Source organism: Pipistrellus kuhlii, unplaced genomic scaffold (genome assembly GCF_014108245.1).
Source record: "Pipistrellus kuhlii isolate mPipKuh1 unplaced genomic scaffold, mPipKuh1.p scaffold_m20_p_9, whole genome shotgun sequence".
NCBI classification, from domain to species: domain Eukaryota; kingdom Metazoa; phylum Chordata; class Mammalia; order Chiroptera; family Vespertilionidae; genus Pipistrellus; species Pipistrellus kuhlii.
This window is the reverse complement of record NW_023425595.1, coordinates 32,828,608-32,853,406: the sequence shown is the minus strand read 5'-3', so window position 1 is coordinate 32,853,406 and position 24,799 is coordinate 32,828,608. Positions and strand designations below refer to the sequence as shown.

At 55.2% G+C, this 24,799-nt stretch overlaps 1 protein-coding gene across 3 annotated transcripts; it reads right to left on the bottom strand.

Moving 5' to 3' along the window:
- Positions 1-5,540: 5,540 nt before the first annotated feature.
- ATG16L2 (autophagy related 16 like 2) lies at positions 5,541-21,989 on the bottom strand. Of its 3 annotated transcripts, XM_036426784.2 has the most exons (18): positions 21,835-21,989; positions 19,964-20,063; positions 18,819-18,921; positions 15,229-15,302; positions 14,692-14,943; positions 14,441-14,506; positions 14,019-14,129; positions 12,776-12,838; positions 12,085-12,193; positions 11,622-11,727; positions 10,048-10,118; positions 9,721-9,792; positions 9,485-9,605; positions 7,659-7,764; positions 6,689-6,838; positions 6,454-6,501; positions 6,231-6,332; positions 5,541-5,920 (listed from the first exon to the last, which is right to left on the bottom strand). In XM_036426784.2, exons 1-18 carry the CDS (start codon positions 21,941-21,943, stop codon positions 5,833-5,835), a joined length of 1,851 nt encoding a protein of 616 aa, XP_036282677.1. In that variant the 5' UTR covers positions 21,944-21,989; the 3' UTR covers positions 5,541-5,832. The 3 variants fall into 3 exon arrangements, with proteins under 3 accessions (XP_036282677.1, XP_045433589.1, XP_045433590.1); XM_045577633.1 differs by lacking the exon at positions 12,776-12,838; XM_045577634.1 differs by lacking the exons at positions 18,819-18,921; positions 21,835-21,989.
- Positions 21,990-24,799: the final 2,810 nt, after the last annotated feature.

Here is a 24,799-nt window from a genome sequence, read left to right as displayed (position 1 = left end):
TCACGGTGCATGGGACAATGCCAAACCAACTAAGCCACACTGGTCAGGGCTGTCTGGTCATAATTTAAACATTCCTATAGTGATGAGTGTTTAGGTTGTATCCATCCATTTGCTATTAGAAAGTTAAAATTAACATCTTTGTATGTAATTCTTTAAAATTTGTTCCAGTAAAAATATTGGGTAAATTTCTAAATATGTAACTTGAGAGTCAAAAAGGTATTGTTTTTTTAATTTTTATAGATGTTTTTGTTGTTACTTCTCACTGGAAGGTATTTTTTCCATTGATTTGTAGAGAGAGCATTGATTTTAGAGAGGGAATAAAAGGAGAGAAACATCAGTGTGAGAGAGCCCATCAATTGGTTGCCTCATGCACAAGCCCCTACCGGTTGACTGGAATCGAACCAGTGACCCTTCAGTTCATGGGCTGACACTCTAACCACACTGGCCAGACCTAATTTTTTTAGACTTTGCCAAATAGGCCTCCAAAATGATTGCACCCATTGACACGTCCAACAATAGCATTGGAGGTGACAGCATAGACTCTGGAGTCAGAAGGTCTGAGTGAAATTCTGGCTCCTCTCTGACCGCTGTGGGAACTGAGCCTCGGCATACTCATCAGACATCTGAGAGGAATACTGTGGACCCTAGAAGGACGCATAAAGTGAGCAGCAAGGTGGTCACCACAAACATTCCTCAGTAACCTCTTCCACAGTCAGCGTCCTCTCCTTCAGAGTCCTCACTCCTCTTCCAGCCTCATGATTACACAAGGTTGCCGGAAGGCCCAAGGGGAGGTGTGTGAGAAACTGCTTTATCGTAAATATGAGAAGGGCTGTGCATATTAATTGCCATTTCCTTCACCTGCTAATGAAAAGCTGCTCACCTTTGAGACTGCTGTTGGCATCAGAGGATCAGTCTGTGACTCAGGAACGGAGTTAAGCCAATTGCCCCACCCTAATGTCATCGCTACATCGTGGCCTCCTTCATCACAGGAGCTAACTGTAATGCAGTCAGTTTGGATTCACAGCACACCACCCGGATCCCTTTCTTCCCTGACCCTCCACCACAGCCCACGTCCACAAGCTGGACAACGACGCCAGTGAGAGGACAATATCCGGTGGATGACCATTCCCTCCAAGCTGCTGCATCCCCAGCTATAAAAGGCGTGAAAACAGGTGATTTCCAAGGACTTCATCCAACTCTCAATGATCTAGATAAGTTTTCTTTGTAGACGCAGAGTAAGAATGTCGCACAAAAAGGCTGCAGTATTTGAGAACAGACTTGCACACAGATGCTTCTCAGGATGGCCAGAAATTGGAAATCCAAGCCACGGCACTGTCCCCTGAGACAAAGCAAACCCTCCGTTTCCAGGTTGGGATCGCATCCCAAACCCCGCTGGCTGCCCCGGGAGCCCAGCTGCAGCTTTCCATGGCGCCAGTAACTGCCTGGACCTCTCAGAGTCGCCTTATGACAGAATCTGGCTGCTTGGACTCTTTGCATTTATTTTGCTCATTATGAAGTTGGTTTTCATGACAAAAATACAACCACGTTACAGAAATGTTAGTTAAGGGGGAGAATGATCGTGTCCCAAAGTCCTACAACTTGACACAACTAGTATGTTTCTTCCTGTGTTTGCTCTGTTACTGCTTGACCTGCCAAGAACCCTGTGAATGCCAAAGAGCGTCTTGTTCCTGGACCATTTTCCTGGTCCCACTGGCCAAAGAACAAATGTACTTCTGGGGAATGTTTTCCTGGAATCTGATCCTGAAACAGGACACAAGGGAGCCTACATCCCCTCCACACTGTGTGCTCAACTCCTAAGCATCCTTTTCGTTCTTATCACCCGCTTGCTCCTGTGAGGGGCGAGGAAGGTGAGACAAACGTCCTGTATCCAAGTCCCTGAGCCGCCCGCTGAGCTGTGAGCTCAGGCTTGCTTTCCTCACCTATAGAGTGAGAAAGAAAAGGTAATGCAGACGCCCTAAGACCCAGGAGGATAAGTAAGATGATGCACAGATAAGCTGATGATAATCTTGACCAGTGGATGTGCATCCAGAGGAAGAAAACAGCCTTGCACTGGCGTGGTCAGAGTCTCAGGTGGGTCCGTGCCTGGCGCCACCAGGATTCCTCCAGAAAACATCTATCCAACTGCTGTTTGTCCTGTCAGCAAACTGACTGCTCCCATTACCCAGGGAGACTCAGGAATGGCAGACTGGAGCCAAGCGTCTCCCAAGACAGGAAGATGACCAGGGGGCAGTAGGAGCCCCAAACTAGGGTTTCTCCCTCTCGGGTCTCACGTTCATGAGGTCCGAGATTGGGCAGGGCAGGCAGAGGATGCAGTGCTCACACCAGCAGGACAGCCCAGGGAGGAGCTGTTTGGTGAGGGTCACCTGTGGTGAGGCCCAGAGCCGTGGGGCGGGAGGACTCAGATAGGACACTCCATGCCCTGGAAGACACCGATTTGCCAGAGGTCTCCCAGGAGACCAGGCCAGCCCCTCTGCAGAACCCGAATCCAGTTTCCAGAAAAGATGGACAGGCCTGAGTTCTTATCCTGCGCAAGGCCCTGCCCCTGGGAAGCAGCCTGGGTACTACCTGGACAGTACTCAGTACTGAAAACTGAGTACCAACTACTGAAAGCCTGGATCAGTGTTTAGCACCAGGGCTCCACCCCCACGGGCTGCAAAGACAGGTGCAGCCTTCCCAGGCGCATCCCCGTGGAGTATTTACTCACTCAGCCTTTGCCAGCCGCTCTTCCTCCAGGCCCACCCTTCCCCAGAACGCCTCTGGCTCCTCCAGGAAGCATTCCTTCCAAGTAAGTGAAGGTGTGTGTGCTCCCTCAGCTGAGGCCACGTACCCCAAGGTGCTGTCAGTTTGGCCCATGGAGAGGCAGCTTAAGGGGAGCGGAGGGCTTGCTGCCCCAGGAGTCCATTCGGGTCATTTCCTGAGCACCTCTCTGCTACCTAAGCAGTCTTCGCTGCAGTCCTGTGAGGGACTTGCCCCAAACGGTATAGCTGATAACAGCCTCCTGCTCACCTCACTCCTGTGGCCCTGCATGTGCCTCACTAACCCTCCAAGCTGAGGCCCAGGGCCCAGAATGGAAAAGAAGAGCAGGGAGGAATCACCCCCTGGCAGGGGGGACACCACTGGGACACAGGTGGGAGATGCCATGCAGCTCTGCCTAACCAGAGCCCAAATTCCCTGGGTTTTGGGGTTGTTTTTTTAAGTATAATAATCACAATCCAGCTGTGCTAGCTGTGTGATCTCACATCACATCTCTGAGCCTTGATTTTCTTATCTGTAAAAGAAATATACCTACATCACAAGGTATATTTCTTGGTTGGGAAGAACAAATAAGAAACCACAGGATGCCCTAGCTGGTTTGCTCCATGGATAGAGAATTGGCCTGTGGACTAAAGGGTTCCGGATTCTATTCCGGTCAAGGGCATGTATCTGGGCTGCAGGCTCCTCCCCAGCCCAGGCCCTGGTCGGGCTGCATGTAGGAGGCAACCAGTCAATGTTTTTCTCACACATCGATATTTTCTCTGTCTTTCCCTGTCTCTTCTTCCACTCTCTCTAAAATCAATGGAAAAATATCCTCGAACGCAGATTTAAAAAATAATTATTTTTAAAAATGACACCACAGGAAAAGTGCAGAGCACAGGGCCTGACACTTAAGCACTGGGCAGAGGTGGCTCCCGGAAGCGCTGGTCTTTCCGGCTGTGAATCCCAGGCGGCAGCATGGCCTCAGCAGACAGACACTAGGCGGCTGGTGACTCCTGGTGGCCGCCCGGAGCCAGGGCATGGGGCTGGGCCTCCGGGGATTTTAGATTCGAAGAATGCTGGACTGCAAGTGTCTTCAGCTGTTGGACTTGCCGTCCATGAGTAGAATTTAGCCACTTAAACATTTCCTGAGGCTTTCTCTGGGCCAGGTCTGACCCCAGGGAATACTTCCCATCCTGGGCTCTTCCAGAAGTTCTCTGCTAAAGATCAGGGGAGGCAAACCGACTGGAGCACAGACCGGAGGAGGGCCCCTGGCCAGCCTGGCAAGTGAGGCAAATTTGAATTGGGGACTGGAGGGAAGAGAAGTCTGAAGAGAGGAAATCACATGTAAGACACATTCAGAGTAGCAAGGAAAGGAAGATGCAGCTGAGGCCAGCAGGGTAGATTCAAGGGCTTTGAAATTCAGGCCGAGAGTGTCTCTGCAGGCAGCAGGGGAACTCCAAATGGTTGAACATGTGGCCATGACACCTGGGGGCGGGGAGGGAGGAGGGAGGAGGGGGCAGACACTGGGGGGATAACAGCAGGTCTAGAAGGTGCCTGCAGTGGCAGCAGGGTCGGAGAGGAAAGAGACATGGTGGCTCCAGGCCTCGGTGCCAGAGGATATGCAGTGTGAGGGGAGGAGGAGCCCACGTGGGGCGGAGTAGGGGAGGGGGAAGACAAGGCCCAGGAGGCAGCTGGGTATCTCACCTAGAGTTCAGGGGACATCCAGGCGGCCAAGAGCAGTGAGTGATCTGGGAGTCAGCAGATTTGGGTATTTAACCAACACACAGTCTTTGACATATGCCAGGAGCTCTACAAATACTAGTACCAGCACACTGGGGCCTTACAACAATCCTTGAGGTGTTTACTATCATCCTGTTTTGCAGAGAAGGAAACTAAGGCACAAAGATGACTAGTAACTTGCTCAAAATCATTCAGCTGCTCAACAGTGGAGCTGAGATTCCCACCCAGACAGTCTGGCTGGAGTCCAGGCCCTGAGCTCTCTGCTATCCATGCAGGAAATGGCTTCTGAAACCCTGGGACCGGCAGAGATCCCCAAGGGAAACTTTGTAAGATGGTAGAGGAGGCGGCTAAGTTCTGGAGTGAAGGCTTTGACTCCCAGCTGAGCAGACCCCCGCAGGTCACCCTCCTCACTCCGGACAATGGCCGTCCTGCTGGCCCCTCCGCCATGCCTCAGGGGGATGAAGGAAAGGGGGTCCCCAGGCTCTACCCTGCTGGGTCTGCCCTGCATGTCAGCAGCATATCGTGAAGATTAAATCAGATGCTGATGTAAGCGACAACCCAGGCCCAAGCCCAATCCACTGCTATCCTCCCAGACACACAGAGACCAGTCCCCACCCACTCGGGCTTTGCCTCTGGAGCAAGAACTTGCCTGGTCTAAAGGAGGCAGGCCTGTGTCCCAGGTACTTGGCCTCACTCTCCAATTCGTTAGGATCCTTTCTTCCAGGGTCTCCCCTACTCCCTCCTCGGACTCCCGCGGCCCCTCCTCAGCCTCAGTCTACTCTGAGTGCCCCAAAGAAGGCCCAGGGTGTTGGCTCTCGGGACCAGCATGGACCACGGGTGAAGTTCCCATGGCCCCAAGAATCCCTGCCCTTTGCTGCCTCTGGCTTTTCTGCGTGCCATCTCCTCTCGGACTGGAGTAGCACGGAGGCCGGGCCAGCTCCACCCAGTTCTGAGCCCAAGGAGGGAGAGGGGGCCAAGCCTGGGTTTCCTTGAGCCACCAGCTCACAGGCTCTTTGTTCCCTGATTGCTGCAAAGAGGCAAGCTGACACCAGTTTCGATGTAATTTTTTTTTTCATTTTTGGCAGAAAAAGTTAAGAATCAGATAAACAAAATGTACTGTAAACCTCCGCCCCCAACCCACACTTTGTTTTTAAACAAACAGGCCAGGTCCTGCCAGGCCTTCCTCCCTTCTAAATGCTGAGACCACCCCGCCCTGCCCGCGCCCCGCCCACACCTCACTGGCCCACCGGCCGGGAGCTCAGTGGAGAAGGGGGCGCTGGTCTCTGGCTTCGGGCTTGAGAGGAGAGGTCCAGCCCAGGCCGGGAAGTCCTGGCACTAGTGCCAGAGCACAACCTTCCTGGCCTGGTCCACGCTCACCACCTGGTCCCCAGAGCAGCACCAGGCCACGGCGTTGACGGCAGCGCTGAGGAGAGGGAGGGCCAGGCTTCAGTGGGTGCCGGGTGGACCTGCAGCCTGCGCTGCCCCTCATTCCGGAGCTCATTTCCTTCCCTATGAAAGGCTCACAGGACCGCGGTGCAGATGGACCCAAGTGCATGTGGAAAGGTACCTTGTGAACAGTAAAGGGCTCTGGGAGGGGTAAGATATGGGCACAAGGGCTGGGGACTCCAGGGCCCAAGCATGTGGGAGCCTGCACTGGGCCCGGTGGGACGGGAGCCGAGGCGACAGGGGTCCTGAGGCTAGTGTGGGCAGGTGGGTGTGGTGGCCATGCTCACCAGTGGGGTCCCCGTAGACTACTCTCCAGTTTCCCGGTGTCTACGTCCCAGATATACAGGGCTCCGTCCCAGGAACCGGCCAGGGCGAAGCTTTGGTCTGGGCTGCAGTGGCCACGGCACAGCGAGAGAGAGGAGGCCAGAGGTGAGGACCCACGCACACTGACACACAGACCCAGTGGGATGGGGCACACTTGGGCATAGGCATGTGCTCTCACATACACACCTGAACACGGCTTTGGTCCAGTCAGAACCGCACTTGAAGCCATCAGCTCTGAGGACAGACAGAGTCGGGTCAGAATGGAGGTGGCCGTCCAGGGATCGGGTACCTCGGCAGGCTCTGGTCCAGAAGGGCCTCAAGGGAGGAGCCCCCATTGACAGGCCCTGGGGAGCCTTTTATAGGAGACAAGAGGCCCAACTGCCCCAGCCAGAGCCTCAGGCAGTGGCCATGAGGCAGGTACCTGAACACCTGGCGGATGTTGCTGAATCGCAGGTCGATGACCTTGAGTGTGTTGTCACGGGAACAGCTGAGCAGATGCAGCTGATCGTGGCTGAGGCTCAGGGAGGTGACCCGGCCCTGCACGGGGATGACCTGTGTGCAGCGGGGCCCCCTAAGGAGCAGGGACAGAGATGGGGATGAGGAGCAGCCCCCCCGGACAGGGCTCTCCTGGTTCAGAGGCACCAGGCCTCACACTGGGCCAAGGCTGCCAGTGACCGACCTCCCCCTGCAGCCAGCCCCTCCAGCAGGACCTGGGGAGCCCCTGAAGCCCGGGGGCCACTAAAGTAAGGACAGCGGGCCCAGCCGGCGTGGCTCAGTGGTTGAGTGTCGCCACCTATGGAACCAAGAGATCATGGTTCAATTCCCAGTCAGGGCACATCCCCAGGTTGCGGGATCCATCCCCAGTGTGGATGTGCAGGAGGCAGCCAATCAATGATTCCCTCTCATCATCGATGTTTCTCTCTTTCCCTCTCCCTTCCTCTCTGAAATAAATTTATTTTTTAAAAGGCCAGAGGAAAAGCAAGGAGGTCTGTCTTTACACGGGTGAAAGACAGCCAGGGTGTCCATGGCAATCACTGCAGACCAGTAAGGAGCAGCCTGGGGCAGGCCTGGCACTGGCTTTTATTACCGTTCGAGCCCAGTGTTGGGCTCTTGGGTTTAAAATACAACTGAAACTTTTGTACCTCTTGATTAAAAAGTGGTGACTATAGGAAAGGGGGTTTCTAGCTAGTCTGGGCTGCCAAGGCCCAGGCAGAGTCCTATGGTTGGAAGGAGAACCCCTGAGTGGCAGAGGTCCGCCAGCTAAGCCTTCCCCAGGCCAAGCCCAGCTCAGCCTCCCTTCCCTGAGGTGCCCCCCGCCCCTGCCCCGGGCTCCACGGCCAAAGAAAGGAGAGAGCCCTGCCCCTGCACCTCCACCAGGCACAGCCTGTCACCTGCTGTCCCAGAACCGGATCTTCTGGTCATTGTGGCCACTGATGATGACATGGTCCCCACACACCACGTCGTTGCAGTAGGAGAGGACATTGATGGTCCTCGAGCCTACGGGACAAGGAGCAGAGCCCCAGCCTCAGAGAAGAGCCGTCAGCCTCGGGCATCTGAGAAGCTGAAGCCCAGGGGCCTCCCCAAACTATCGGGTCTAGTAATAATTAATGTCGTTTTTAAACATTCGTTTAAAATCTTGCTTGGCGTTGACTTGTATTGACATAACCTTCAAACACGTGGTATCTACAGAACGTGTGAAGTGAAATTAACAAGTTTTGCTTGAAAAAGTTTGTGTTTGAGTTCCAATTAGAAAGAAAAGCAAGTGAGGCTGCAAAAAACATCTGTAGTGCTCTTGGTCAAGATGCAGTTAGCGCCAGAAAATGCCAGCGTTGGTTTGAGAAATTTCGCGAGGGAAATTTTTCGTTAGATGACAAGAGTGGTCGAGGCCGTGTGTCCAATTTTGATCAAGAAGCTCTTCAAGCTCTTTTGGTGCAAAATCCTCAAATTACCCAACAAGAGCTTGCGACAACTTTAAATTGTTCACAAAAAACAATTTCCAATCAATTGCATGCACTTGGCAAAGTCCAAAAGTTTGGAAAATGGGTTCCTCATGAGTTGACCGACAACAACCGTAATCAAAGAGTCACAATTTGCAGTTCGCTCCTCTCTCGTCAAAACCGTTTGCCGTTTTTAGAGCAAATTGTTACCGGAGATGAAGAATGGGTGCTGTATGTTAATTTGAAAAGGCGGCCTCACTAGTTGGACAAAAATGAGGCTCCGCAGCCCACGCCAAAACCTGACTTGCATGCGAAAAAAGTGATGTTGTGTGTTTGGTGGAATTTTAAAGGAATTCTTCATTATGAACTTTTACCATCTACCCAAACCATTACAAGTGCAGTGTATAGTGCCCAATTGGAAAGGTTAGCCCAAGCTTTAAGAGAAAAAGAACCCGCGCTGATTAATCGGAAGGGCGTAATTCTTCACCACGATAACGCACGACCGCATACTGCAAGAATCACTGCTGAAAAACTGCGCCAGTTGGAATGGGAAGTTCTCCCTCAACCTGCATATTCTCCTGATATTGCCCCTTCCGATTACCATTTGTTTCGTTCTTTGCAAAACTTTCTTCTTGGAAAAAAATTTAATAATGAAGAATGCCTCAAAAATGCATTGACCGGCCGAAACCGGTTTGGCTCAATGGATAGAGCGTCGGCTTGGGGACTGAAAGGTCCCGGGTTCGATTCCGGTCAAGGGCATGTACCTTGGTTGCGGGCATATCCCCAGTAGGGGGTGTGCAAGAGGCAGCCAATCAATGACTCTCTCTCATCGATGTTTCTAACTCTCTATCTCTCTTTCTTCCTCTCTGTACAAAATCAATAAAATAGATTTAAAAAAAAAAAAAAATGCATTGACCGAATTTTTTGCATCAAAATCACAAGAATTTTACAACAGAGGGATTAAAATGCTTCCTGAGCGTTGGGCACAAGTAGTAGAAAACAACGGCAACTATATTGTTGATTAAATTTTGTTGTATAGTTTAAATAAATTAGATTTAGAAAAGTATTAGAAAACGACATTAATTATTACTAGACCTAATAGAACCCAGGTCCCCCGCATCCCAGCCCAAAGCCCAGGGTCACCAAGAAACTGACGGCGCCCCTGGGGGATGGAGGAGGGGCCTCGGGAGGTGTCACTCCCAGAGCAGGTCAGGGTCCCTCACTGACCAGCCTGGGGGGTTAGGCGGGGGTGGGCAGAGGGTTGGGGGGCAGGGCCTCACAGCAGGCACGGCAGAGGTCCCACTCCTTCACTGTCCGGTCTCGGCTCCCAGTCACCGCCTGGTGCCTCGTTAGCTTGAATTTGGCAGCCGTCACCTTGTCTGTGTGTCCAGTTAGTGTCTCCTACCCCTCCCCCATCCAAATATGGGTCAAGGGCATGGCCAAGACTCCATACCACCACCCTCCAGGCCCAAGGCATGACCCTGACCCCCAGGCGGCCTCCCCAGTCAGACCTCACCTTGGACTGTGCCTCTCCCACCTTCCAGAGCTGAGCGGCCTGGCTGTAAGTAGCTGCCAACAGCTGGGAGCCCTGGAGAGATGAGAGTGGGAGAGGTCACAGACCTGAGCCTGCCCAGAGGCAACACCCCTCCGGCCGGGGAGCTGGGACTGGGCCGCCTTGAGGCTTCTCACAACCCAGGTTCCCCGGCAGCAGAGGAGCCTCTGGCCCAAGGAGGAGCATTTGAGGGCCCAGTGCTAGGATACCATGTGCTTCTAAGTCCCAGAGCCCCCGCTGCCTAGGGTAGAGAATGGAAACATCCCATGTGCCTGGGGCAGAGGCTCTCACCGAGGGGTCAAAGTCCACACTGGTGATGCTGCTGCCAGCTCCTCCAAGAGTTTGGTTGGCCTTCAGGCGACCTGGGGGAGGCAGGGGAGATACAGTGCAATGAGGCCACTAACCTCACGAAAACGAGGAGCTGAGACGGAGAATGAGAAACTGAGTCTTTCCCAATTTAGGGACAGAATTGTTGGGTCTGCTGCGGGGGTGAGGAGGGGGGCCCTGGGCTGCACCTTCCCACTCTGCCAGCAGGGGGCGCCAGAGGATAGCTGGTCGTTTCACAGCGCTGAAGCAGGCTAGAGAAAAGGGACTGTCCCTAGGTCACAAGCAAGCCAAGGGCCAGGCCAGCTGGAGATCTGACTCCTCAAGGAAGCCTCCAGGAGCTGGCTCTAACTTCCCAACACCCACCCACCCCACCTCCCCCTACACACACCACACACACCACACACACACACACACTCACACACACACACATTCACACACACACACACACACACCACACACACACACACACTCACATTCACACACACACACACACCACACACACACACACACACACACATTCACACACACACACCACACACACACACATTCACACACACACACAGTCACACACACACACATTCACACACACACACACACACCACACATTCACACACACACACACACACCACACATTCACGCACACACACACACACACATATTCACACACACACACCACACACACACCACACACACACACACACCACACACACCACACACACACACCACACACATTCACACACACACATTCACACACCACACACACACACACACACACCACACACACACACACACACATTCACACACACACACACCACACACACACACCACACACACACTCACATTCACACACACACACACACATTCACACACACACTCACATTCACACACACACACATTCACACACACACTCACATTCACACACACACACACACACACACACACCACACACACACACACACACACACCACACACACACACACACACACACCAAGGTAGGCAGCTAACATTGGTTTCTTATTGAGTTCTGAGTGTGCCAACGATAGCAGAAGTGGCCTAGCACCCAGTGGTGTGTCTCAGTGGTTGAGCATCAATCTATGAACCAGGACGTCATAGTTTATTCCTGGCCAGGGCACATGCCAGGATTGCGGGCTCAGTCCTCAGTGTGGGGTATACATAGATCAGTGACTCTCTATTCACTGATGTTCCTCTCTCTCTCCCTCCCTCTCCTCCCTCCCCCTTCCTCTCTGAAATCAATAAGAAATAACAGTGACCTAGAGAAGCCCTCATCTCCTAACAGGGACCATGTGAGCCCAGCCTCCTCATCCTGCAGGCCTGGACCCCAGAAGCTGGGAGACTCTACCTTTCTTCAGAAAAGCAAGCTCCACACTCTTGCCAAGGAATCATCTGACCACTGCCCTCAAGAATATTCCACATGAGGAAACATAAAGAGGTCCAAGGCCTTTACCCACCAAGAAACGAGCTGAGGGTGGGTTCTGGAGAGAAAGCATGGGGTTGGCCTGCAGGGGAAGGACCCTCACCTCCCACAACATTCCAGAGGTGAATGAGGTGGTCAGCTCCTCCTGTGGCCAGGAGGCTGCCGTTGGAACTAAAACAAACTGCATTGACCTCAGAGAGGTGGGCATCCTGTGGGAGAAAAGGAGAGATTGGTGCCCCTGATCCTTGCCACCCAGGCCTCTCTGTGCATGCTCACAGGCTCTCTCACATGCACTGGTGCACACAGTAGGGTCTCACCATCTCCGCCTAGATCCCTGCAGCAGCCTCCCCTGGCTGACACCCCACACTTCCTGACTGGCCTCCTGGTCTCCCAGCCTCCTCTCCCCCTCTCCAGCCCATGCCCCTATTATAAATGGCTGAGGGGCTCCCACCACAAGCTGCTCCTGCTCAAGAGCCCAGCCCTGCTTCCCTGGCCTCCCTGGACCACGCCTGGGGCCCGCCCTCCCCGCAGCAGCACCTTGTGTGTGTGGCCCAGCTCCTCCTCACCAGCACGTCCTGAGCCCAGGTAGGCAGCCGGGCAGCCACGCACACAGGGAGGCCCTGGTATTGCTGCTCAAAGACTCCCCCAATTGAGTGTCCTCTCCTCTTCTTGAAGCTGGGGGGAGAGGAGGGTCAGGAGGGCATTCAGTAAGTCCCCTGAGGCAGAAACAGCAGGAAGCAGGCACAGAGGGCAGCAGAACGTGGCCAGGAGGAGTTGGGAGCACAGTCCCCAACCTGGCCTCTGACCCCAGGGGTCAGAGTGCAGACGGCAGGGCTCAGAGATGGCAGAACGAGGCACAGAGGCAGCAGAGTGGATAGATGCCGAGAAACCTTGGGGCTGGGGTTTCAGCCCTGGTCTTGTCACTCCTTGGTTCCGTGACCGTTAACGAGCCCCTGAGATTTCTGAACCTCAGTTTCCCAACTGAGTGGTAGCTCCTGGGCAGTCTCAGGCTGGAACTCTTGGTCCACTGTGAGGAAATTCAGTGAGGGACAGAGCCTGGAGGGCGGCTGGCTGAGCAGGGGCTGAAAAGGAGGCCATGCACCCAGCTCTGCCTGCGGGGCTCAGCAGAGACTCACACAGGACAACACAGATGGACAGACGGAGGCACACACGCAGACCAAGTCTGAAACGCTGCATAGAAGGCTCCAAGATGCCCTATCCCTTCACACACACACGTCGGTGCACACGCACACTTACTGCAGAAGCCCCTTTACCACATCCACACAGCGGGACAGCGTCAGGGAGGTGGCGGAGGCAGACCTGGGGCAGAATCGAGAGAGACGTGCTAAGGGACTGTCCGGTGGGTGTCCCTTATTCGACCCTTCTCTGCGGGGCCCTGGGGCTCACAGCTTCCGGAGCCCACAATGAGAACGTGGCTCCTCGAAGATCAGGAGAGTGGCGTGACCCAGAGCAGTCCCATGGAGATGGAGGCAGACGGAGTTGGCAATGAGGTCTCCCAAAGTTTTCACCATGAGCTAAGAACTGCCTCAGCACCCAAGTGCTCCCCAACCAAAGTGCCTCTGGGGAGGGGGGGTGAAGGTGTCTCCAGGCTGAAATAGCATAAGGCTGAGGGCAGGGGGATGTGAGGATTTGCTGAGACCTCAAAAATACTAAAGGAGCCCTAGCCAGTTTGGCTCAGTGGATAGAGCGTCGGCCTGCAAACTTAAGGGTCCCAGGTTCGATTGTGGTCAAGGGAATGTACCTCGGTTGTGGGAACATACCCATTGCGGGGTGTGCAGGAGGCAGCTGATCGATGTTTCTCTCTCTCTATCCCTCTCCCTTCCTCTCTGTAAAAAGTCAATAAAATACATTTGGAGAGGGTGTGTCCTGGGGTGACGTGGCTCAGCAGGACCGCCCAGGGCTTTGGGGACCAGGATCGCATGCCCCTCCCCAAGGTTCCTTCACTGCCCTGAGGCCTGGCGCCAGTGACCTGCAAGGAAGAGCTTTCAGCCTGGGGAGTGGGGCGGGGAAGGGCAGCCTCCATGCCGGGCAAATCAAGACAAATGAGGAAACTGAGGGGAGGGGGGGCCCGAGGACTGAAACCCCAATCGGGTCCCACTGTGTGAGCTCACATCTGTGTACACATGCTCAGAGTCTCACACGCATTCAAGTATGCTCACCCAGGCTTGCACACTCGTGTGCTCTCACATCCCTGCGTGTGCACACACACGCCTTCGACAGCTGAGCCCCGGGCCTTGCCCACAGGTTCCCTCCTGGTAACACCCTTTCACCAGCCTGATACCCCCACCCCCAGAGGTCTGGTCCCTGGGAGGAAAGAAAGGAGTGAGGACAGGGTTGGGGTTCCTGAGGTGGCACTGGAGGTCAGACCTGTCCTAGGAGGTCTGAGCTGTCTGTACCCCAGTGTCTCTACAAGGCCCCTCCCAACCCAAGGGTAGGTAGGCTCAAGGTCCTCAAGGCAGAGTTCCGGGCCAGTCCTCACCTGAAGGGCCTCTTCTCACCAGCCTCACTCTCTAGAAACTCAGGCTCAGCAGGCAGCGGGAGAGTCACCTCAGCCTTCTCCCTGGTCCCATTGCCTGAGGTGTCTGGGTTCCTGGGAGAACAAACGGGGCTCAGAAAGGCCAAGGGACCAGGCCCGCCCCTCCCTGTCCCAGACCCCCACATGGTGATAAGCGTCAGTGTGGGCGCACACGTGACAGGCCAGCATGCTGTCTGCTAATGAGCACACGTGCCTGCACGTGTCCTGCGGCCTCAGTCTCCGTGCCCCCTCCCCGCCATGGCTGCACACACACGTGTGTGGGTGGCCGCGGGCAGGTGTGGGGCGAGGTAGAAGGGGAGGCAGCGGCACCAGAGCAGGGCGCACTCCAGAGCACACGGGGCAGAGCCAGCCTCGGAGGCTCTTACTCGCTGATGCTCACGGTCCGCTTGGCCGCCTTCTTCAGCTCCTGGGACACCAGCGCCTGCTTGGCCCTGGGGTATGAAAACTTCCTGGTACGCGGGCGCGGGGCACTGCCCCTCCCCTTCCCCGGGGCGCGCGGGTGCCCTCTCCCCGGGAAGGGGCCCGGGGTGCCCTCGCAGGGGACGGCCCCATCCCCTCCCCTGGGGAAGGAGGGGCCCGGGGTGCCCTCCCGGGGGGCCGGGACCAGCCCTCTGACCTCTCGCGGCGCTCGTTGCGCAGGTTGCGCTCGGCGGCCGCGCGCGCCTTGCGCTGCACCAGCCGCTCCAGCAGGTCGCGCGCCTCCTCCTCCAGCGCGCGCAGCGCCGCCTCCCGCCGGCCCGCCTGCCGCCGCAGCGCCTCGTAGGCCGCCCGCTGCGCCGCGTTCCGCGCCCGCCGCGCGTCCACCTGCCCGGCCTGCCGGGCCCGCTCCTCCCGCAGCTGCGCCGCCCGGGCCTCCAGGGCCGCCAGCCTGGGGCGGGGGCGGGCGAGCCGGCGTCAGCGCCCGCGGGGACCGGCCTCGGCGGGGGTGGACTTGCCCGCGGCCAGGGCCAGCCAAGCGGCCAAGGCAAGTCTCCCACCAGCCTCACCCGCTCAGAGTCCCGCGTGCGGTTCCGGGCGTTTGGGGACGAGGGGAAAGCTCGTTTGGAGACACACGGGGTCACCCGTCCCCCCTCCCGGGCTCGGAGGGCACCCCCCCCGGAGGTGGGCGCGGTTCCCCCCCCCCCCCCCCCGCGCTCGCCCGCCGGCGCCTCACCTGCTCTGCCGCTCCTCCAGCTCCGTCTCCAGGGCGCCCAGCGCCGCGGTCTTCTCCACCACCTGGTAGGCCATCTGGGGGCGGTGAAGGCCTCTTTGTGGGGTCTGCTTCCCCATCCCCATCCCCCACACACACACTCCCCCACTGAAAAGCAAGCTGGGGCGCAGGTAGACTTGGGATCTGGCGTGGCATGCACTGCTGTTCTCTGGAGCGATGGAAGGGACTGGGGCCCTGAAGTCTAATCCCTGCGCGTCAGTCTTGGCCATTTATCTTCTCTGTGGCCCTGGGGTAGGTAGTCATTTAGCCTCAATCTTCTGTTATCTCACCCATAAAATGGGAATGATAGTGCTTGCCTTCTAGGGTAATACGGAGGAATTATTATGAGAAATCATTTTTCAAATAATGGCAATTTTTTTTTAATATAGCACTTATGTGTCCCGTGCCTTGTTCTGAGTGTTCTACGCATATTAACTCCTTAATCCCCATAGCATCATTATGAGGTAGGCAATGCCATTCTCCACATTTTACAGAGAAGGACACTGACAGAGAGAGAGGTTAAGTGTCTTGCCCAAAGTCACACCGCTAAGTGGCAGAGCTGATACTGGAACCCAGGCCACCTAACATTATGCTCCAAGTAAAGGGATGGGTTTAAGGGGTGTGGGTTCTGCCCCCTGGCCTACTGCACAGATCCCCCAGAGCAAGGAGGAGCCCTGAGCAGAGGCACACAGGCTAAGAACAGGAGTGGACTATATGAGCACCAGGCCCACAATAAATACTGGAGCTGCCTCCCAGCCCACATGTGGGGGTGAGGGTCATCTTATCGATACCCCTGCCTCACCCTAACCCTAACCCTAACCAACCCTGCCTCACTCAACAGTCCTTCAACAGAGCCAGGAGCTGGGGAGCTGGGGAAGCCGCACAGATCAAGTTCAGCTCCCACCTTCTGGAGCTGAGGGACCAGTGGGGAGACAGGCTCCAGGCAGAGCAGACCAGTTGCCACCAGTGAGGCAAGAGAAACCTGAGGAAGTAGCCTGGCCAGGGCTCTGGGGGTGACCTGTTCCTGTGCTCTCACATGGGCGGGCCGCTGAGGGAGGGTGAGGACAAGGTTGGTGCTGTCGCCTGCACTGACACCACTCATTCTCTGCGTGGGCCTGGGGAGGGCCCAGCACACACAAGGCAGGGAGGCCTGCCTTCATACCGGGCCCGGTTTACAACATCTGTAATTCCTTTCACCACTAAGCACTCTGACCACCACTTCCACTTCCTCACCTGTCATTCACTTGCCTTGATGTCTTGGTATTCAGTTTTTTATTTGTGTGTGTGTGTGTGGTGGGGGGAGGGTTATGCTTTTCAAAATTCAAATAATAGAGATGGAAAACAGATTAGTTGCCAACAGGAGTTAGGACTGGTTGGGGCAGAGGGATAAGTTGTGACTAAAACAGGGTAGAGAGAGATCTCTGGTGGTGAAATAGAGCCGTATCTGAATGTTCACACAAATCTACACGTGCCAGAATCACAAAGCATCACGTACAGTTCACACCAATATCAATTCCCTGATTGTGTGTGCCGTAGTTACTGAAGAGAGCCAGTGGGGGAAACTGGGTGGAGGGTACCCAGGTCCTCTCTGTACTGTCACTGCAGTTTCCTGTGAATCTATAATTATTTCAGAATAAAAAGTTAAAAGAATAGTAATAATACACGTTTGCTGTGATCATGTGGAACAGTACAAGCGAAGAAAAAGCCCCTCCTCGTCCCTTGGTATGTCCGATGGGAGCTGACTGGTGTGTGAGGAAGAAAATGAAGGAGAGAGAGTGCTGGGGGCAAGAGGTGTGACAGGTATCCCATACAGAGGGAACCGAGAGTGGCAGAGCCGAAACCGGTTTGGCCCAATGGATAGAGCGTCGGCTTGGGGACTGAAGGGTCCCGGGTTTGATTCCAGTCAAGGGCATGTACCTTGGGTTGAGGGCATACCCCCAGTAGGGGGTGTGCAAGAGGCAGCTGATCGATGACTCTCTCTCATCGATGTTTCTAACTATCTCTCTCCCTTCCTGTCTGTACAAAATCAATAAAATATATTTAAAAAAAAAAAAAAAAAAGAGTGGCAGAGTGTGTGTGTGTGTGTGTGTGTGTGTTGTATCTCCTATATAATAAGGAGGGAATATGCTAATTGACTGTCACGCCCTCAAAGATGGGGTCACCCACAGCCACAAGATGATGGCTCCCAGTCCCTTCAGCCCGGCCACTCAACGCACCTGCCTCCAGAATCCCCCAATCCACCCAGCCCTCCAGCCACCCAGGACTGGCCCAAGGTGCAGGCCAGCCTCGAATGTTGGCTGCCCAGCGGCCCAGGGCCAGCCGAGGCTTGCACTGCCAGCAGTGGCAGCAGCAGAGGTGTGATGAAGGCCTCGCCTTCCCCTGATCGCCGGGTCGTCTCCTGCCCCTGAGGGCTCCCAGACTGTGAGAGGGGGCAGGCCAGGCTGAGGGACCCCTCCCTCCAGTGCATGAATATTCATGCACCGGGCCTCTAAAATATAAATATACCAAACTGATAATGGGAAGAAGTGGTGAAAGAGGCTCTTACTTTTTTGTATTCTATGGACTTTGGTTCTCTTGAAATGTTCACAACAAGCATATATTATATATTACTTGTTGATAGTTGATAGATTCCAAGGCCCTAGCTGGTTTGGCTCAGTGGATAGAGTGTCGGCCTTGGACTGAAGGGTCCCAGGTTCCATTCCGGTCAGGGGCACGTGCCCGGGTTGCGGGCTTGCTCCCCAGTGGGGGACATGCAGAAGGCAGCCAATCAGTGATTCCCTGTCATCCTTGATGTTTCTATCGCTCTCTTCCTCTCCCTTTGTCTCCAAAATCAATAAAAATATATTTTAAAAATTTTTTAAAAGATTCTGAGGCAGGATCCATGATCTGGTGACTAGCTCAAAACAGAGGGTTGAGAAGGTTTCCAGCCCTGTGACTACGAATGGAGGGGTGCATGATCTACCTCACTCATCACTTAGTCTACAGATATTCACCGGCATGGACTGTGGAGACAAGCCCCAGGCAGGGACACGATGGAGGCAGACAAAAAGCATTCCAGACCTTGGGGTGCTCACAGCCCAGAAGGGGTTCAGATGTTTGAGAGCCACTTCACAAATATCAAGTTGTAACTACAAGACTCTGAGGGAGAGGCTCCCAGTGGATCCATAGCCCCATGCCCATAGAGTTAGGCAGGTGACTTGGCAGGAGTCTCCTCCAGCGGACTTGAACCTCCATAAGGCCGGGTCTTGTTTATGCTGCCTTCCTGTGCCTTGCATGTAGCAATTGTCCATAACTATGTGTTGAAAGAATGCAGAGTCCCCGGTCAGTGTGGCTCAGAGGGCTGACCTCTCACCTCACTTCCTCCAGCTGCTGCTGGAGCCCACTTCGTCCTGGGCTGCCAGAGCCAAGCGAGAGAGCATCGGACTGTCTGGCCTCAAGGCACTGGGCTTGGGACTGTCCCTCTTTTGCTGGCTCCCATGGACTGCATCTTCCTTCCCCCAGAATTCTAGATCCTGGCCCCACCGCACTGCTTCTCAGACCCTTGCCCAGCCTACCTCACCACAGACCAGCCGAAGTCCCTCCTTCTCCTCTTGCCACTTCACCCTCAGAATGTCTGGTGATGGGACCTGGTCTGCGTTAGACGGCGACTCCTCGTCCCTGCCAACCAATCGAGAGAGCGGTGCTCACTGACCCTCCGTTCACCCAGGCGATGCGAACGAAAAGCCTGAGACCAGGATCATGAGCTCTTTCCTAGGAAGGTGGGAGCCAGAAAGCCAGTAAGGAAAGGGCACATCGCCAGCAGTGGAAGCTGTCCGTGACCCCTCAGCTCTGGGAGTCCCCAGCTGGTTTCCATGGTCAGGACCCTTCTTAAGAAGCACCTCCCAACCATGAGCCCCAACCCATTCTTGATTCTCATCTTCACTCCCTCTTTGGAATAGGTACCAAGACTCTTTCTGTAGACATCCAGTGAAGAACAGGGATACAGTCCTGGCTGGGGAAGCTCAGTTGGTTTGGGGGTTCAATCCCCAGGAGGGGGCGTGCAGGAGGCAGCCAATCAGTGATTTTCTATCATCCTTGCTGTTTCTCTCTCTCTCTCTCCCTCTTCCTTCCTCTCTCTGAAATCAATAAAAACATATTTTTAAAAAAGACAAGAGAGCCCTGACCGGTTTGGCTCAGTGGATAGAGCCTGTGGACTGTAGGGTTCCAGGTTCAATTCCGGTTAGGGGCATGTCCCTTGGTTGCAGGCACGTCCCCAGTGGGGGGTGTGCAGGAGGCAGCTGATCAATGTTTCTCTTTCATCGATGTTTCTAACTCTCTATCCCTCTCCCTTCCTCTCTGTAAAAATCAATTTTATACATATATATATATATATATATATATATATATATATTTTTTTTTTTTTTTTTTTTTTTTTTTAAGACAGGAGAAATAGAGACAGAAAGGGGAAAAAGATGAGTGTGGGGTGGGGTGGGAAGAGGAGATGCGACAAATACAGAGATGGACTGAGATGGGCAGGAGAGAAGAGCAGTCACAGCAGCTGGCCTGGGGAAGGCTGAAGAGCTTACGTACCCCTCCCCCGGGTAGCAGACAGGGGCCAATGGGGTGCCAGGGAGAGAAGGAACCCAGCAGAGGCAGTGGGGGCAGGGCCCAGGCACAGGCGGCCCATTGTGACCAGGACCACAAACACCCATACACTCACCCAGGGCCCTGGTGGGGAGTGGGGGTGACATCGTTGGGCTCCGGCTGCAGCTTGTCTGAGAACCGGGCCAGCAGTTCAGCCTTCTCCAGGAGACGGTTGTCTAGGGGGGCAAGAGGGTAAACCTGGGGCAAAGACCCTTACGGGCAGACGCCATGCATAAAGGTCCCCTTTCTGGCCGGGAAGGCTGCGGGAGCCCAGGGGTGCCGATGGGAGAGCTGCTGGCAGACTGGGTTCTCCCCCTCGCTTAGGGGTGTTTATACAGCTCCCCCAGGACCTTCACTTGGCACAGCATCCTCACAGCGCCAGCCTCCAGACCCTCCCAGGAGAAGACCTGCGCCCCCAGGGACACAGGAAGATGACCAGCCCTGGGGAAGGGCCCTGAGGAAGGACGGGGCTGGGGTTGAACCCCCAGCCCCAGGGCAGGCAGGGCCTGGCCACAGAGAGTGAGGAAACACACAGCTCCACCTGCCTGTGGACTGACTTCCCCTCCAGGAGCTCTAACTTTCTGGATGAAAAACAATCCGACTTCCCCTGGTGGGTAGAAGGTTCCTCCTCCCGCAACTGCCCCCACACCCCCATCCCAGCCAAAACTGAAAGCCCTTGAGCCCTTATCCAGCAGACCTCCTCCGGTTTGGTAGTTTCTGCCACAGACCCTGACACACACCTCCTCCACCCCCACCGAGGTCACTTCCTCTTCTTCACCCATTCCAGGATAATGTGGAGGTGGCGAGCCCAGGCCTGGCTCCACAGAACTCTCCCTCCCTCAGCCCCACCTCAACCCCAGCCCAGCCCTCAGGGCCCTGCCCTGGCCCCCAGCAAGTCTGAAGATGCCATTCTGCCAGCTTATGGGTGAGAAATCTGAGGCTTAGGAATATGATCTGCCCAAGACCACAGAGAAGACTGGACTTGCAGTGTGTCTGATTTCAGCCCTCTGGAGTCTCCCCAGCTCACACATTTGCAGCTGGTGGGGGGGAGGGTTGGTGGGGGAGGGTTGGTTAAGCTTCAGCCAAGGCTAGGCCCAGTGATGGAGCTGGAGCAGTGACCAGAGAAGCGACCAAAAGCCCTGCACACAGATGCACACCCGTTTATCTTGCTTGGTCTACCTACCCCTTCCCGACCAGCAGACCCAGAAACAACTCTGACAATCTGATTGCCGGCTCAGTTAGCTCCCTCCTGCAGCCCGGGGCCTCCGTTTCTCCCTCCGGCCAGGGCTGGCTGGGCACAGAGGCACTCCAAAAACCTGAGCCAGGACCACCTACCAGCGGCAAAGCCTGAGGCTCTGAGCTTGCTCCCTAGACATTGAGTGTCACTCCTTTCCTCGGTTAGCGAAAAGGAGTGGCTCTGGACAGTCCCACCTTCTTTCACTGGACTGTGGGGACCACATGGGCTGACCAGGCTCTACCTTAGGGACCCCGCCCGGCAGGGGGAAGCACAAGAGACCCTACAAAATCAAGACTCCTGTCCAGAGCGCTGCAGACACGGGCTGGTGTGGAGAATAAGGGAGGAATTCATCGGGCCCAGGCTCATCCCAAGGCACATTGCGGGCCCTGCTCTCTCTCCGTGAGTGAATGCAGACCTCTCCATCCCCAGGAAACTGGAGAAACTGAGCAGGAAGAGCAGAGCCGGGCCCAGAGGGGCGCGGAGAGCAGCGAGCGGCGCGGGGAGGAGCTGCGCCCAGGACTGCGCTCCAAGCTGCGCCTGAGCTGGGAAGGGCGGGATGGGGCCGTGCGGAGACGGGGCGTCCCCGATGGGGGTGCAGCAGGCCCCGTGGGGGCTTCGGTGCACTTGCGTCAGCGCCGGAGACACCGGACACACTTTCCTGCAGCCCCATCCCCTCCGCAGCCAGCACCCGGCCCCGTGGGCGCACTCACAGGCCGGCACCAGCTCCAGGAAGAGCGCCTTCTGCGCGCGGTCCCGCTGCCGCAGCTGCCGCACGATGTGGCTCTTCCAGCGGGCGGCGGGCGCGCCGGGCCCCGCCATGGCCGCTCCCCCGCCGGGCGGCTCCGCAACGGTCCCGGGAAGGCTCGGGGGGCTGGGGCTGGGGCGGGGCCTCCTGGGGACTCCGTGACGACAAGAGGGGCTGGCCGCGGCGGGGAACCCCCGGGCTGTACCAACAGCGTATTGTGGGGGAGACACAATCCTGGGGGAAGCCGCTCCAGTGTCTACGCCAAGGAGACCCCTAGAAATTCCTCGCCTGAACTGGAGTTTTTGCTGCTGCCAGCGGGAATGAGCGGGACTCGAGGACGGAGCCTCCGGGGCCGCCTCCCCGGGCCTGTGGGCGCGTCCGCAGGCGGGGCCTCCGGGGCCGGAGCTTCTTACCCGCCGGCAGCAGCGGGGCTCCCGGCAGCAGACCGGGCCCACGCGCCTCCGGGCCAGGCTGCGCTCCAGGGCCAGGACCCGGAGGCCTCCGCACACCCGCCCTGGCCCTCGAGGCACTCAGGGTCAGTTTCTGCAATTTCCTGGGGATGGAGAGGTCTGCATTCACTACAAAGAGAGCAGGGCCCGCAGGGGCCTTACACAATGTGCACAATGCGCCTTGGGATGCATCTGGCGACACAGACACCGGGCACGCACACTGTGACCGTGGGTAAGGAAACACAACAGAGGAGGGAGCTGCAGGGAACAGACCCTGCCTTCTGGGGGTGATGGCACTTGAAGTGGGTTGTGAGGGATGAAATGGGAGTTGGCCAGGAGGAAAGAGAACAGGCAGCAGGAAGAACAAGTTGCAAAGGTTCCATGGCATTAGAACTCCCAGTGGATTCGGGAGTTTCCTTGATTGGCCTCTGGAATAGCAGCATCTCTTCCAGGTACACTTGATAGTACATCGTGGACTGCAGGGAACTAGAATAAAATGACGTCCAGCAGACGCCTTTCTGTCCAGAGCGCTGCAGACACAGGCTGGGGTGGAGGATATAGGAGGAATTCTTCGGGCCCAGACACATCCCAAGGCACAATGTGTAAGGCCTCTGCGGGCCCTGCTCTCTCCGCGTGAGTGAATGCAGACCTCTCCAACCCCAGGAAATTGGAGAAACTGAGCAACGCTGAGGATCCAGACAGGCCTTGGAGATGAAGGTTTGTTGAGAAGCAGATGATGGGTCACAGGACTTGGAAAGCAGTAAATGCCAGTGATACCCCCGGAGAGTGTAACTCCTCCTTCCAGCTGGCGTGGCTCAGTGGTTGAGCCTTGACCTAAGAACCAGGAGGTCGCGGTTTGATTCCTGGTCAGGGCACATGCCCGGATTGTGGGCTCAATCCCCAGTGTGGGGGGTGCAGGAGGTCGTTGATGGAGGATACTCTCTCATCATTGGTGCTGTGTTTGTCTAGTTGTTTATGATTTGTATCTCCTAACAGGCTGGAAGTTTCAGGAGAGCCAGCATCAAGCCAGCCTTGATCACAGCTCTTTCTTCAGCATCTGTCATGGACCCTGGCACCGGCTGAGTAGGTGATCAGTAACTATTGCTGTTGCTGTGATTTCAAAAATATACCAAACCAGTTTTCATGGCCCAGTGCTTACAAGTTTTAAATTCAAAATTGTAGCTATTTTTGACTGAAGATAATCACATGGACACAGCTGAAAATTCAAACAGCGTAAGAGTGAGGTGCTTTGCCACGCTTTCATACTTGTCCGGATAGGACAGGCTGTTCTGTGGTCTTTTGGTCACCTATTAATGCGACCATTTCTTACTCTCTCTCATGCTTCTGAGTGTTGGCAGAGATCAGCTGGGCGTCTCTTACGTGGTTGCAGTCACAACCAGCAGTGGAGTCCTCTGAAGACAGCTGATTTGGTTGCTAAGGACAGCTCTCTCATTTGTCTGGCTAGAGAGGTTGGCAGTTAGCTAGAAGGACAATTAGAGCTGTGTCTCCAGGCGGCTTAGGTTCCCAGGGCATGGTGGCTACCTTCTGAGAGGGAGCATTCAAAGCAAACATTCCATTGCTCAAAACCGTCACAGCCAGCCCTGATGCAAAGGACAGGAGACAGAGACTCCAGCTTCTAATGAAAGGAGTGTCAAAAAACGTGTGGCCATCTTTAACCCACCGCATATGGTACCAAATGAACCTTCATACTTCAGTGGCTTAACGTAACAAAGGTTGGTTTCTCCATACACCACAGTGTGAGGTAGGCAATGTTGGTGTACTTTTCTCCTCCAGCAGTACTCAGATCTAAGGGGCTTCCACCCAGTATCTCCACCAAAGTTCTTTGATCCCAACTGCTCAGGTGAGAGAGAGGCTGGGAGTTAGGGGAGTGGGGCAAAGATTCACACTGACACTTAATTGCCTTGGAGCTGAAGTGACACATTCCTCTGTCCCCATTCCCATTGGCGAGATCATATCACCTAGGAAGGTTGGGAAATGTAGTCTTCCCATGTTCCCTGGAAAGGAAAAATGGGTGTAAACACATCATTGTTGCTGACACACACTAATTTCCCAGTCTCCTTCTCTAGAATAATCACCATTAATAATTTAGTGTATATCCTTCCAGAAATATGTATGCATATATTATACAAACATTTAAAAACATAAATGTAGCCCTAGCCAGTTTGGCTCAGTGGATAGAGCATTGGCTTAAGGACCAGAGGGTCCCGGATATGATTCCAGTCAAAGGCATGTACCTTGGCTGCAGGCTCCTCCCCGCCTGGGTCTTGGTCAGGGCTCATATAGGAGGCAACCAATCGATGTGTTTCTCTCACATCGATGTTTTTCTCTGTTTTTCCCTCTCTCCTCCACTCTCCCTAAAAAAAATCAATGGAAAAATATCTTCAGGTGAGGATTAACAACAACAAAAAACATAAATGTAGCATTTACACACTAAATGCATGTTGCACATATTTCTTCTTT